Source organism: Gigantopelta aegis, chromosome 6, assembly GCF_016097555.1.
Source record: "Gigantopelta aegis isolate Gae_Host chromosome 6, Gae_host_genome, whole genome shotgun sequence".
Taxonomy (NCBI): Eukaryota; Metazoa; Mollusca; class Gastropoda; order Neomphalida; family Peltospiridae; genus Gigantopelta; species Gigantopelta aegis.
Genome location: NC_054704.1, coordinates 96,014,810 through 96,030,580, shown reverse-complemented (window position 1 = coordinate 96,030,580; position 15,771 = coordinate 96,014,810). Strand labels below are relative to the sequence as shown.

At 37.7% G+C, this 15,771-nt stretch overlaps 1 protein-coding gene across 1 annotated transcript; it reads right to left on the bottom strand.

Annotated features, from left to right (window-relative positions):
- Positions 1 to 853: 853 nt before the first annotated feature.
- On the bottom strand, positions 854 to 14,410 carry LOC121375647 (transmembrane protein 234 homolog). The gene is made up of 5 exons (XM_041503202.1): positions 14,322 to 14,410; positions 9,846 to 9,997; positions 7,559 to 7,625; positions 6,864 to 6,956; positions 854 to 4,921 (listed from the first exon to the last, which is right to left on the bottom strand). Exons 1-5 carry the CDS (start codon positions 14,332 to 14,334, stop codon positions 4,857 to 4,859), a joined length of 390 nt encoding a protein of 129 aa, XP_041359136.1. The 5' UTR covers positions 14,335 to 14,410; the 3' UTR covers positions 854 to 4,856.
- Between the last annotated feature and the right edge of the window lie 1,361 nt (positions 14,411 to 15,771).

Here is a 15,771-nt window from a genome sequence, read left to right as displayed (position 1 = left end):
CAACTGGATGTTTTATTCGCTGGCCTATAACTTCCCCTGTGTAGCTGGATGTTTTATTTACTGGCCTATATCTTTCCTCGTTTAGCTGGATGTTTTGTTCACTGGGCTATATCTTTCCTCGTTTAGCTGGATGTTTTATTTACTGGCCTATATCTTTCCTCGTTTAGCTGGATGTTTTATTTACTGGCCTATATCTTTCCTCGTTTAGCTGGATGCTTTATTCACTGGGCTATATCTTCCCCTGTGTAACTGGATGTTTTATTCACTGGGTTATATCTTCCCCCGTGTAGCTGGATGTTTTGTTCACTGGCCTATATCTTCCCCCGTGTAGCTGGATGTTTTGTCCACTGGCCTATATCTTACCCTGTGTAGCTGGATGTTTTGTCCACTGGCCTATATCTTCCCCCGTGTAGCTGGATGTTTTGTTCACTGGCCTATATCTTCCCCCGTGTAGCTGGATGTTTTGTTCACTGGCCTATATCTTCCCCCGTGTAGCTGGATGTTTTGTCCACTGGCCTATATCTTACCCTGTGTAGCTGGATGTTTTATTAATCGGGTTATATCTCCCCCTCCCCCCCCCCCCCCCTCCCTGTTTAGCTGGATGTTTTGTTCACTGGGCTATATCTTCCCCTGTGTAGCTGGATGTTTTATTCACCGGGTTATATCCAAAATAACGATAAACTTATTTCGTAATTATTCCAACAGATAAATCAAGAATGTCCATTCGATTTGTAAATCTTCTTAAACCCTTGTAAGTTTTAACAATGCTGTTAACTATGATTTCACTAAAACCAAACTACATAATTAAAAATGGTTTACGCTCATTAAAAATGAAAGGAAACACATCAATAAGGCCTTTAAAAATTGTGTACTTTTTAAATACGTTTAACAGAAGTCATCTAATAACAACTCACGTATGCTTGTCTAATTTTTGATAAAGAGACACTAATAGTTCATAAAGAATAAAGGAAAACCAACTAACGTCTAGAACACTGTGCAAGTTACTGGAGTTATTTACTGTGAGAGTTAAAAGTAACATTTCATGTTTATTGTATGCTGGCCTCGCCTGGGAAGTATGGAAGCAATGATACGGGTGGAGTCGTAGTCGACATGGACTATGATGCTAAAGCTTCATCACACTGTTCTGGAGCTGCATCCTTTTCCATTGATGGATGTATGACTGCTTATTGCACTTTGTTCAAAAATATCAGTTTGTCCAACATGGATGAGTCGAGTGACGCTCGCAGTTTTGTTACAGTTCCACCTGATGTGGTAAAAACTCGTTCCGAGGGCACAGATGTTCCAGGGATGCAGGGAGGTTTTCTTACAAGCATCATCAAATGTGTATAACTTTCAGCATTGCATTTTCACCACATGAATGGGTGATGTTTCGTTGGCAATGGCTTGTCTTTCAGATACAAATGAAGCTCAGAATCAATGGAGTCGGGTACTGCAGAAGTCTTTTTGGTAAGTCTCCAAGAAAGTATGACATATGTAACCGGATGTTTTAAATTGCATATCACATACACTACAATTTTAAAACAGTTTACATATATTTTATTCTTTCTAACTCTAATAGTGCAAAGCTGTCTCTTATTTTGTTTCTATTGTTTTCCTGTGTCTTTGGAATTGTCAGCTTGGGTTGTGTTCACCCTCAACTCAGTGTTCAGGCCAGGTAGTCCTTCAATAGTAAGCCCATCTATTGTTTCTTTTGTTATCTGGTGTTCTCTGGAGTCGAAGACTTTTAAATGTTCAAGCAAGACAGAGGTGGTTTTCTGCATTGCAAGTTTTCCATTTGATCAAGTTCTGCACGGCATAGTTATTAACAGCACAGGTAAATACAAACATATATTTTAAGATATAACCATGTGTTTTAAGTAGTAAAATAGATTAGTGTATGCATATTTTATAAGCCTTAAATTAGAACTTAGCATGTGTAAGCAGTTGATTAAACTTATTCTATTATTCTATAGCGAACGAGTTAAAGTAGTGTTTAATAATGTTTATAATTATATAGGGATATTTGTCTTCCAAGACGAATATTTGATTAGGTTTGATAATACAAATAAGTAAATAACTAAATCAGTTATTAATCTACTTTATTATTAAGTGTATATATGAATATATTTTATGTGTACATTTTATGTGCTCCTATTTATAAGTGGTATTTTGTTGACAGGTTATCAATGATGTAGCACAACCAGCATCATTATTCAAACAACCTGATCCACAGTCGGTAGGTTAAATATTTACTTATGTGATGTCGTGATTCTGTGTGTTATAGAATATACAGACAGGTATTTATATAATTTTATGACGTGCTTAGCACATGCTTATAGCAATGATGTGATAATTAAATTAACCTTTGAATTATAATTATATTTGATTTGAGTCTCTTTGAATTGAAATGTTGGTGTTAAATGTACATTAGTAATATAATATTGTAGTAATTTGTACTTGGCAAATAACGTTATGTATGGTAAAATAATATATGTTGTAACCTGGAAAATGTAACTGATTTTATGTCCTTTTGTTATTCCAGGGTCGTTATTTGTGTGAGAATGTTTTAATAAACATCGGGATCTTCACATCCCTCCAGGTGATCCCTGAATAAAGACCTTAAACCCCAGCTTAAGTCTTCTGTGCTATATATAGAACCTTCGGTAACACATATCCTCTTGATTCAACTTGCAATGTTTACATGCCACAGACTCATCAGTTAAGTTCATGGATGGATCCTGTGCATGTTCCTCATCATGTTGCAGATCTGTTCTAACTTTGGAAAATTGTACGGCTTCTTGTTTCACAAAGGTCTGGAGGCAAACTCGCTGATCCTCGGTTAAAAAGGCAGGGACTTGTAATGGGGATCAAAGAAGCAGAACATGGCCAAAGATGATTTCACAAGACTGTCCTCATCCAGATGAAATCTTTTATTTAAGACCTTCTTGATACATTCTTTGAAATCCACCACAACAGCAGTGTCCGTATCCCTTATTTTCATGTGATTTGTCACCAAGTATGGCCAAGACACCACTCAGTGTGGAATATTCTTCTGAACACATCACCCTCGTTGCAAAGTAAAAAGGTTTTAGAAGAGGCAACCGTGCATCGATGATGTACCAATGCTCCTCACACATATCAAGTGTTTGTGGATCATATGGTCTAGTAATAGATGCATCGTGCAGTATCGTGTAAACAGGGACTCGTTGCTGCAGCAATCTTTCAAACACATCATAAGTGCTATTCCAGTGAGTGGCATCATCAGTTATTAAAGCATTGCTTTTCTAACTCGCTTGAGACAACAGAGGTTACAATTTACTACCGTGTTACCCTGCTGACTGAAGTAAGTTCACAGAGCGACCGTTTAATTTTGTTATTACTGTTTCTCACACTGCAGAAATTAAATACATATTTGATATAGAACCGTTCCTGCCTTACTGGACCCTTCTTTATTCACTGTGAAGCTGGATACTTTATTCAGTGAGCTACATCTTCTCCGGTGTAGCTGGATGCTTTATTCACTGAGCTACATCTTCCCCTCTGTAGCTGGATACTTTATTCACTGAGCTACATCTTCCCCTGTGTAGCTGGATATTTTAGTCACTGAGCTACATCTTCCCATGTAGCTGGATGCTTTATTCACTGAGCTACATCTTCCCCTGTGTAGCTGGATGCTTTATTCACTGAGCTACATCTTCTCCTGTGTAGCTGGATGCTTTATTCACTGAGCTACATCTTCCCCTGTGTAGCTGGATATTTTAGTCACTGAGCTACATCTTCCCGTGTAGCTGGATGCTTTATTCACTGAGCTACATCTTCCCGTGTAGCTGGATGCTTTATTCACTGAGCTACATCTTCCCCTGTGCAGCTGGATACTTTATTCACTTAGCTACATCTTCCCCTGTGTAGCTGGATACTTTATTCACTGAGCTACATCTTCCCCTGTGTAGCTGGATGCTTTATTCACTGAGCTACATCTTCCCCTGTGTAGCTGGATATTTTAGTCACTGAGCTACATCTTACCGTGTAGCTGGATGCTTTATTCACTGAGCTACATCTTCCCCTGTGTAGCTGGATACTTTATTCACTGAGCTACATCTTCCCCTGTGTAGCTGGATACTTTATTCACTTAGCTACATCTTCCCCTGTGTAGCTGGATGCTTTATTCACTGAGCTACATCTTCCCCTGTGTAGCTGGATGCTTTATTCACTGAGCTACATCTTCCCCTGTGTAGCTGGATGCTTTATTCACTGAGCTACATCTTCTCCTGTGTAGCTGGATGCTTTATTCACTGAGCTACATCTTCCCCTGTGTAGCTGGATATTTTAGTCACTGAGCTACATCTTCCCGTGTAGCTGGATGCTTTATTCACTGAGCTACATCTTCCCCTGTGTAGCTGGATGCTTTAGTCACTGAGCTACATCTTCCCCTGTGTAGCTGGATGCTTTATTCACTGAGCTACATCTTCCCCTGTGTAGCTGGATATTTTAGTCACTGAGCTGCATCTTCCCCTGTGTAGCTGGATGCTTTATTCACTGAGCTACATCTTCCCGTGTAGCTGGATACTTTAGTCACTGAGCTACATCTTCCCGTGTAGCTGGATATTTTAGTCACTGAGCTACATCTTCCCCTGTGTAGCTGGATACTTTATTCACTGAGCTACATCTTCCCCTGTGTAGCTGGATACTTTATTCACTTAGCTACATCTTCCCCTGTGTAGCTGGATACTTTATTCACTGAGCTGCATCTTCCCCTGTGTAGCTGGATGCTTTAGTCACTGAGCTACATCTTCCAGTGTAGCTGGAAGCTTTAGTCACTGAATAACACCTTCAGTATGTGTAGATTATTGCAGTCTTCAGTATTTACTGATGACACAGAGTAAAACACCAATAACCACAAAGGCCATACCAACATAGGTCTCTGTAAATAACAAAGCAAAAAGAGAAACAGTGTTATATTTTTAATAACCAAAATTTATGAAACATGAACCAAGAACAAATTTGTCACACACACAGACACACACACAAATATCACAGCCCTTGCCCTTCCTTACCCATATTTATTTGAAGATTTCTTAAAACATCTGAACATATTTTGCTTTCTATACTGACACACAATGAAAACGCAAAAACAACTTTTCATTGCAAATAACGACAAACTATTAATGAATTGATGGATAATGTAATATGACATTAATGACTGGTATTCATGAGATACATTCACATGGAAACATGGCCAGTTATCATCAATAACTGAGTTGCATTCATAATCGAAAAGTTCAACCCCCCCCCCCCCCCCCCCTTTCAAGGTCAGTATCTGGTGTGTCCACCATTGGCCTGTGAGCATGCGTGAAGACGACGGGGAAAGGATTGGCACAAACATCTCAAATAAGCCACAGGAATGTTCCTTCACTTCTCCTGCAACGCCTGTGCAAGCTCAGCGACGTTACGCGGTGGTGGCTGGAGGTGACGTACACAACATCCTAACTCATCCCACATGTGTTCAATTGGGTTCAAATCCGGTGAAACAGCGGGCCAGTTCATAACGGTGATACCGGCTTGTTGCAGGAATGCCTGGGTAATTCTTGCAGTATGTGGACGGGCATTGTCTTGTTGAAACAGAAGGGGACCTCCTGGTCTTTGGTGATGACGCAAAAGTGGCTGGAAAACTGGTCTTAGAATAACGTCAACATAACGCTGGGCTGTAAGGGCATCGTGGACAATGATGAGATCACTCTTGAAATCACAGTTGATTGCCCCCCATACCATCAGACAACCGCCGCCAAACCGATCAAGTTCCCTCACACATCCGTCAGCGTACCGTTCATGGAGTCTCCTGTACACACGTGCTCTTCCATTGGCAAAGGAGACAGAGAAACGGGACTCATCTGAGAAAACAATGCTCCGGTAAAAGGCTGGTAGATGATTACCATTCTGGAGAGCAAACTGTAGTCTCGCAGCACGATGTCGCGGTGTCATGATGTTACTGTTGTACGGACGTCTGCATCTGAGTCCAACTGAGTCGACGGATGACCATCATCGGATGGATATGCCTTCCATGACGTCCTATCATCATTGCTGTCATTGTCGCAGTTCTGAACCGGTCATGGAGGTGGTGTCGTCGAATCTGCCGATCTTGGCGTGGGGTCGTAATGGGACGTTCAACAAGTCGTCCAATAGTTGATGGATGGACTCTGAAGGTCCTAGCAACTTGGCTTTGCGAAGTCCCCCCTTGAAATATGCCCAACGCTCGCTCCCTTTGTTCTTCTCTGAGTCATGGCATTCTTAATGTGACGAGGAATATGACACCGTTACGTGACTTTTATGTGTCCACATACTGGCATTTCACATGCATTGCATGCAGCATGATTGAGCATGTAGTGAATGCATTTTACACCATTTTGTGTGTTTCTGCTATTGTCTGTGTAACAAGAACAAAACCAGGATTAAAACCCAGACAAAAGTATCGATCAATGGCTTCCTCTCATAAATTGTTATTTTAAGTCCAGTAAATATATTTTTCATTAATCACAACAAAATATTGAAAAATATCTGTTTTGCGTTTTCATTGTGTGTCAGTATAGTTACATTAAACGATTTTTTATATAAATTTGTTATACAATTATAACAGAAAAATCAACCTCCACTGAGGGGATTCGAACCAGAGTCCCTCACTGTAAGAGACAAGACTCTACCAATTGAGGTAATAGGGAAATTCCCACTAGTCACTGCCAGTAGGAGCACATTATACCAATATTACTACATAATATGTAATAATAGTCTGTTTCACATACTGAATACTGAAGAGAAAGATTGTCAATAAAGTGAATAATTTTGTTTAAAACTCATTTGAATGTGTTTACCCCAATGCTGTATTTTCTCTCCCAACAGTCTTCCGGAAATGCTGGTAAAGATAAAAGTGAGTGAATTTGTCAAAGGAACAGCCAGAGTCAAGTCTGAAAGAAAAAAACAAACATAAACAAATCAGAGACCTAATTCACTAAACTCTGGCAACTTTGCGATATCACAGTGCAATGCTAAAATGCTTTGTTGTCTAGCAGAACCTAAGAGAGCTTTGTGAATTAGGCTGCTGGACTTTGAGAATTGAAAATATGTGCAACCCATTTGTGTGCTGTACAAAAATATATTTAGGTAACCCAAATTCCTCTTTGCATAACCCGTTGTCCATGTCCATGTAAATGGTGTACTACATTTAATGCACAAATGAAAAAAAGGTCACACACAATTAGATTTGTATTGGTGATACACAAACGAAACATCCTTTTCACAATGTTCGGAGGTCTGTAAACAATAAAAATAAACAGAACATGTATTTCTGTATTTTGTTTACTTTTCTTATTTTTAAAATTTGCAAAAAAAAACCCCTCAACATGAGATGGATATTTCAGTTTTTCAGTAACAATCTGTTAACTTGAAAAAACACTATGGAATTGTGTCATCCAAGGGAGATAACTGAGGAGCAACGAAAGCCATATACATGTAGAGTTATGCTAAAAATAAAATAATAAACCAAGGAAAATATAACGCTGTAACTTACCAGCAGAAGCAAGTGTGATATAGTACAAGACAGATCCAAACTGATTCACAACAAATGGCAGAAGATACTGCAAACAAAGAGCAAATATATATTACAAACAATTATATTGATGTGCATAATAGTTGGGTTTTTTGTTACATTTATCAATATATATGTTGTTATTTTCATGTCTTTAAAAATATACAAAATTAATAATAATAATATAGGTCAAATTTTCTTTTTCCAATCGGAACAATTTCTTAAAAACATTAATATTAAAGCGGCTATATCCGGAATATTTTTATTATTTAAGCATATAAAACAAAATATCAAATTACGTTTGGTGCATATATGACGCCGCGCTCCACATTGGTTTTACTACATAGGCTTATCCAGGTCAAAAACAAAGTCAGTATTTTGAAAGTGGGACACTTTTGACGGGCTCCTACCGATCTCAGTTTTCATTGGCTTATCACAAGTGTGGAATTCCCCAACAAGAGATCATGTGAGATTTCGCAATTTTTGAACAAATTTAACTGTCTTGATTGAGGGGTCGTCTCATATCTCCAAAACATATTTATATCCATAGAGGTATGGTATAACGTCTTTCCAGGGGTCGGTGGGTGGGGGATTTGCCTTGAAATTTTCAGTGGCCAGCTGTTGGCATACGCGTTACATGTAAGGGGGTGTTACTAATTACATAACGCTCTAGGGGTAGAGGAAGAGGGTACTGTGTTCAATTTACGTAACATTTTTCAAGACTATATGTTATTTTTATTAATTACTTAGACCTAAAAAGGTCTTTTTTGGAAATGCACGGTCAGTCTAGGATCGATCCCCATTGGCGGGTATATGAAAGACCATGGTATGTGATATCCTGTCTGTGGGTTGGTACATAAAACGATCCCTTGCTAAAAACAAAATGTAGCCGGTTTCCAAGTCGCGTGTGCAGGGATTTCAGCAGGGTTGGAGTTATAGACTGTGTTGAGCGAAGTTTATATGGTGCCATGGTCCCCCAGGAAATACATATAAATTTTTTTAAGATTGGGAAAGTAAGGGTTTTTGCCTCCAATACCATCCCCCTGCACATGCACCCGATTCCTCTCTAAGATTATATGTCAAAATTACCAAATGTTAGACATCCAACAGCAGATTGAAGGAAGGATAGGATATGTTTTATTTAACGACGCACTCAACACATTTTATTTACGGTTGTATGGCGTCGGATGGTTATTAAATCAATATGCTCTAACTTTGATGTGGTTAAACAACCCCCCACTAACTTTACCCTTTCCAAATGATAGAATATTTATTTGAATTTGTCGCTTTTAACACATAAAATTAAGAAGTGAAAACGTCTACTTTAGTATATTTTATTTTTAAAATATATACATGATCAATGTGTTATACAAACTAAACTTTGAAAGTTTTACTAACACTTTATAAAATATTAATTCTGAAATAGGAATGTACGACTGTCGATAATACATTGTCAAGATCAAACCGGTTTTAACGAAAGACTCTAGTACCGTATTCTCAACAGAATGTTCTTCGTACAGCGCAAGATTTCTCTTTTAATTTTTTGAGACGAACCCTACAATTTGAAATCAGCAAACACACGTGTTAACTGAAACTGACAACAGGCTGTTGTTTGTGCTTTGCCGAGCTATGGCGGCACAGGCGACGAATCGAACGTATACTTTTTACTATTTCCGTTCACAGCGAAATAACACAAGTTTTTTTAAAAGTGCATTTTGAGCTTGTATTTCATATTTGTACATGGTGTTATAATATAGTAACCAGAGAATGTAACTTTAATATACTGTATGTTTATGTGTCCATATTTACCGTAAAATAAATATTTAAAAGAACAAGGACAAAAGAAGAAATAAATGTTGTATATAATGGCATACTTAGCACATTCTTATTATGGTTATTTGGCATCCGACATGTAGATGGTTAATGACCACACAATAATGAGCGAGGAAATACCCTCCCACCATGCCATTGGCTACTCTTTTCAATTAGCAGAAAGGAATCTTTAATGCGCCATCCCACATAGACAGGATAGCACTACCATTGCCTTTGTTACATCAGTTGTGGAGCACTAGCTGGAACAAGAAATAGCTCAATGGGCCAAGCCCCCTGATGGGGATTGATCCTACACTGACCGCACATCAAGTGAGAAGTTTACCATTGGGCTATGTCCCGCCCTAAAAGAATAAGAAATATAAAAATCTATTTAAGGTAATAAATTGTACAGATCTATTTTACTGAATGTATATATATGTATATCAAGAGCACAAACCTTCCAGTTGAAAAAGAGAAAACGTAATTCTGCTAGAAACTGCCTCACAGAGTTATCTCTCTTTATATTCTCCACACCTCGGCTGCCCCTTTTAATAAAAGGATTCGTGAGGCCCCAGAAGGCGGCAACAGTCGTAAGCCAAAAGGCATTTCCTGGAAATACAAATAAAAACATATACAATGGCTTACAACATCAGTCACTACTCAAAGCTTGTGTTGTTTGTGGGTACAAATGCAGGAAAAAGAAGTTTCTTTTGTTTAACTGCACCAATAGAGCACATTGATTGATTAATCATCGGCTATTGGATGTCAAACATTTGGTAATTCTGACATGTAGTCATCAGAGGAAACCTGTTACATTTTTCCATTAGCAGCAAGGGATCTTTTATATACACTTTACCATAGAAAGGATAGCACATACCACGGCCTTTGAACAGTTATGGTGCACTGGTTAGAATGAGAGAGAAAAAAAACAATCAGTTGAATGGATCCACTGATGTGGTTTGATCCTGCGATGCATGCACCTCAGGTGAACACTCAACCGAGTGAGCTAAATCCCACCCTGAATGTTGCAAGAAGTCCAACACATTACTCAGTAAACATTTTAATCATTTGATCTGTGTTGCACAGCTATTTGATTTAGGTTTCTTCTAGTCACATAGCATTAGTTACATTGATCATATATGTATGATGTAACTTGTGTGTCCATGACCAAGGTTAATGCTATGTTAAAGTAAAAGTTGAAAATCATCCAATGGAAAGTATGCTATGAATTTCATTTAATTAATACACAACTGTTAAACAAGATTTAGCGTTTGACAAAACTAAGATTGTCCCAAAATTTAAAAAAAATTAATTAATTAAAACAATAACTAAAATAACCACCTATACCAACAAGAACACAAAATACATGTAGGCAAAAAACCCACCCACTCAACGGTTGTTTTGTTTAATGACACAACTAGAGCACATTGATTAATTAATCATCACCTATTGGATGTCAAGACATGTAGTCATCAGGCCTAAAAACAAAAATGTATTTCAGGTTTCAAATCAAGCCAAGAAACAGTAATCGGCCGAGGTTTGCTGATTGAAAAAAATCAGGGATCATGATTTTTTTTTTTCTGCTTCAAAAAATTTGAGGGTTGCTATATAAAATTAATTTAAGTCGGGAAACCGGAAACACATATTTTTTTAGGCCTTAGAGGAAACCCACTACATTTTTCCTAATACAGCAAGGGATCTTTTATATGCACTTTCCCACATACCATGGCCTTTGACCAGTTGTGGTGCACTAGTTGGAACAAGAAAAAACAATCAGTTGAATGAATCCAACAAGGTGGTTCGATCCTGTGACAGAAGCACCTCAAAGCGAGCACCCATGCCAACAAATGCTTAAGTAACGTATGGTTCGAGGACATATTATTTGACATAATGATGATAGGGGCGGGATGTAGCCCAGTGATAAAGTGATCGCTTGATTCGCGGTCGGTCTGGGATCGATCCCCATCGATGGGCCCACTGGGCTATTTCTCATTCCAGCCAGTGCACCACGACTGGTATATCAACGGCCGTGGTATGTACTACACTGTCTGTGGGATGGTGCATATAAAAGATCCCTTGCTGCTAGTTGAAAAGAGTAACCCATGAAGTGGCAATAGTGGGTTTCCTCTCTCAATAGGTTGCTAGTCACTTCGTACCATGGTCATTTCGTACCTAATTTGGTCGTTTCGTACCCTGGTAATTTTGTACCATTGCAAAAAGTCATTTCGTGCCTTGGTCATTTCGTACCATTGTAAAACGTCATTTCATACCCTAGTCATTTCGTACCTTGGTCATTTCGTACAATAACTGAAAGTCATATCGTACCATGGCATAACAATTTATAACAATCACCCCAGTAGTGTCTTTTACAAAATAACATTAAATTACATCTATAAGATGCAAACACCTCCTGCAACTGCCTTTTGTTTTGACTTTATAAATCATTAACCATTTAATCTTGTCCCTAAAAAAAATCTTTGTATAAGCATGGTCCATTATGTTGTTTTTGAAAGTCAGACTAATTATCTGGAGCCATTTCACAAAACATCGAAGTTGGCAGTTAGTAGTAAATACCAAATACGGAGTTCGGCGATTTCGCCACCGGTCGATCTCGCCCGGGTGATCTCGCCATGGGCGAGATAGCCGTAAATTCCATATACTGCTGGGCGAAATCGCCGTAATCTATATACATAAAAGCAGACGGGAATGTCACTGTTTATTACAATAAATTGGTTATTATAATAATATTTAATTAATGTTTTGGGTTTGATACTGTTCTTTATTCCCAAGCTTTTGTTTTTTCTGTCATTGCTTTTGTTCAGTTTACTCCATATCAGCAAGGTTGGGCGAGATCGCCGACGTTTTGTGTACCATTTCATTGTACACTTACTTATTGTTTGAGAACATATTAATGTAACAAATTAATAAAATTCAAACTGAAACTCCATCTGTCTGTTTTCTGTCTTCCATACTGTTTACAACAAAGTTGGCCCGACTGACAGTACTTTAAGCTTATTATTATTCAGTGCATGTTTTGGGTTTGATATTGGTTTCTCAAAAAGTTGGGCGTGGTCGCCGACATGTTTGTGTGTTCCATTTTATAGTACACTTATATATTTGAGAACATGTTAATGTTTACAAATTAATAAAATGTCAAACTAAAAGCTTGTGTATGTTTTTTTTTTTTTATATGTTCTTTACATCTATGGTTTTATAGAACTGATCACATTAAATTACCAGTAACAGAAAACTAACGAGATAAGATACAAGGACAGATATAAAGATATATTGCTTATTAGCATTTCACGATTTCAGTTTCATTACAGGGAAATTGTTTCTGTATTTTAATAGTTAATACTGTAATACAGATGATTATAATTCATTATAACAGTTTATGTCTATATGTTGATTAGAGTTCACTATTATTAGTGTTAACCGTCTTTAAAACGGTATGCACAGTGGTCACTGCGAGAAAACTATACTCACAAGAAACACCGACATCGTTTGTTGTTCCAATTAATACAGCATTGTAGATTTAAACAGATTATTAAATTAAATTAATCATCCACAATATACAATACTAAATTACCCCGAAAATGCGCCTCTGATTAGTCATACAATTTTCTATATACTAGTTAATTACAAAATGAACCCCTTTGACACTTTAGGCTACTGTAAAGTTCTGTATATTAGGCTATACAAGTTTCCAGGGAAATTATATTTGCTTGCATAAGTTTATATTATTTGTTATGCTTTTATATTCGCGTGTGTATATATACATGCTTTATTATTTACGTTTTTAATGATTAACACACTTCCACCAACTTTGATATCAATCTACACTCTTTACAATACATACACCTTATTTGATATATTCATTGTACTAATACTGATAAATAATCAGATTATTGTGTTAGTTAATTGATTAATCCCATCTCGTTAATTATGAGTGTTCATTGTTAAAACAAATTATATAATTAACGTATTCCCATGTGTTACAGGCGACACACATAGTGGAAGATCCGGTTGACGTATTTCCACGACCATCCCGTCCTGCAGATGTCATAGAAGACTCACTTGTTGAACCACCAAGCTTAATTGTTTAGAACATTTATTAAGCAGAAATAGCGACAGTCCCTTCAATTTACATACACTATGTACATACACCCCAAAGTAGCCTAAGTCCGGACAAAACTACGGCGATTTCGCCCAGCTTCAACCAGCAGGGGCCTTACGGCGATATACAGCGATTTCGCCGAGCTTCGATCGGCAGAATACAAACACTAGCTAACACTTTAACAGGCAAAGACAGAAAAAAAAGACACATCACATTTGATTTGAACATTGTTCGTATCATTTCATGCAGTAAATGATAGTAATATAAACATTTTAAATAATAAAATTCCTCTTTAGTTAGATATCGCCCTACTTCCCAAATATGGCTCTTGTCAGGTAAAATGGAAATAGCAGTTGACCAATCTGATTAAAATTAGCTCTACTGGGTCTATCAGTAGATCTAACAGCATTGCATGGACTCCCATGTTCAGGTGACATTTCATCTATAAATAACAATTTAAATATCTACCAATTACACTTCGCCTTTTATAGCATTATTCGAGAGCATACAAATTCTAAAAATATCGGGCGAACTTGTTGGTTTATTTCTACATTGATGTGGTCCATAACCATATGTCTGACGCCATATAACTGTAAATAAAATGTGTTGAGTGTGTTGTTAAATAAAACATTTCCTTCCTTCTAATGATGATAATCAAATCATAACAAATGTTCCAGAACTTATCTGTGCAGTATACATACGAGTGGGATGGGGGACTTTAATAGTAACCATATCTTACATATACATAACATAAACGAAAGGACTTCAACATATGGATAAAGAACATGGAGTATTACAATATCATCTATCGGCTACCTAGATTGTCCATTGCAGAAAATAGGTGAATAAGGCAAAGTGTTTATTTACACAATACCGGAAGTAATAGGAACAAATAGGAAGTTGATGGAGAATGTTTGGAATGCAATAAAACTGCTATCTATAAAGTAGTGATGTTTTGAGACTTCGAAATAATTTGAGCAATATTTATTTTAAAATATACTTACAGACTACAGTTCCACACTCACATGCACATTCGATCGACCTTTTGTTTACAATAGCCATATGAAGGATTTTGATGTACTTACCGATGTTCTGTATAAAATGACTCCTCCTACGAACGAAGTTGGAACCATATATCGTGGTCAGGGTCAGCTGGCAGTACGTTTGGACTGCATATCTCCACAATTCTAGAATAAAGTATTTTGTAATTAGTCTTGCGCAAGTAAAAGGTATGACACTTAACATTTTATATTGTTTTGGCGTGTTGTTGGTAAATAGATTAACGCTTAAATATCTTCAATATTTTTTCAGAAAAAAAAAATTCCTTTTGACAGTGAAGTAGCCAACCTATAATAATTCAGTGTGGAATGGGCAGTTGGCAAAATGGTGGTTGATTCCATGAATTTCCATCAAGTGTCTCGTCTATAGGAGGACATCCACTCTCAAGGAGATCCTTTACTTTCCAATAAAATGTCATCCTTCCTGCACCGCTCAAAAGAGGACGGCCACTCCCTGACTAGTTTACTAAATCAAAACTAGCACAGGCCATGGCTCATTGGAATAAATATAGCTGTGATAACATGTACACATGAATCACTGTCAAAACAGTGATGCTATCGGTTGTCTCGAAGGGTAAGCATATCCTACCCCACCGGTGGCATCCGCTTCAACCAAATGGTCGCAAGCTACTGTATCTAAAATACACCCCCCCCCCCCCCCCTAAATCTGATGCCACAGAACTTTAGTTTGATTTTTCTCGAGTCCAGTCATAACATTAGTCATCTGTTGTTAACCAGTACCGGGTACCCGAGTAAGTGCTCCGCAAGGCTCAATGGGTAGGTGTAAACCACTTGCACCGACCAGTGATCCATAACTGGTTCAACAAAGACCATGGTTTGTGTTATCCTGCCTGTGGGAAGCGCAAATAAAAGATCCCTTGCTGCTAATCGGAAAGAGTAGCCCATGTAGTGGCGACAGCGGGTTTCCTCTCAAAATCTATGTGTTTGACGCCATATAACCGTAAATAAAATGTGTTGAGTGCGTCGTTAAATAAAACATATCTTTCTTTCTTTTCCATACCGGGTACAAACGTACACGAAGAAACCCAACGTCTCTATGCGAAACGAACAGGTCTGCGCTGTACTTACTTGCGGTGACGTGGAGCAAAGTGTGTCCTCATGTTTTAATAAAAGCAGACATTCAGACTAAATTAAATTAAATTACCGTATTAACGAACGGATTTTAAAAATTTATTTTATTTGATTTT

What these genes read in the sequence shown, in the direction of transcription:
- LOC121375647 (XM_041503202.1), bottom strand. An exon ending in TATCACACTTGCTTCTGCTG is followed by an intron (nt 6,957 to 7,558) that starts GTAAGTTACAGC and finishes TTTTTCTTTCAG; the next exon opens with ACTTGACTCTGGCTGTTCCT. An exon ending in AGAGAAAATACAGCATTGGG is followed by an intron (nt 4,922 to 6,863) that starts GTAAACACATTC and finishes TGTTATTTACAG; the next exon opens with AGACCTATGTTGGTATGGCC.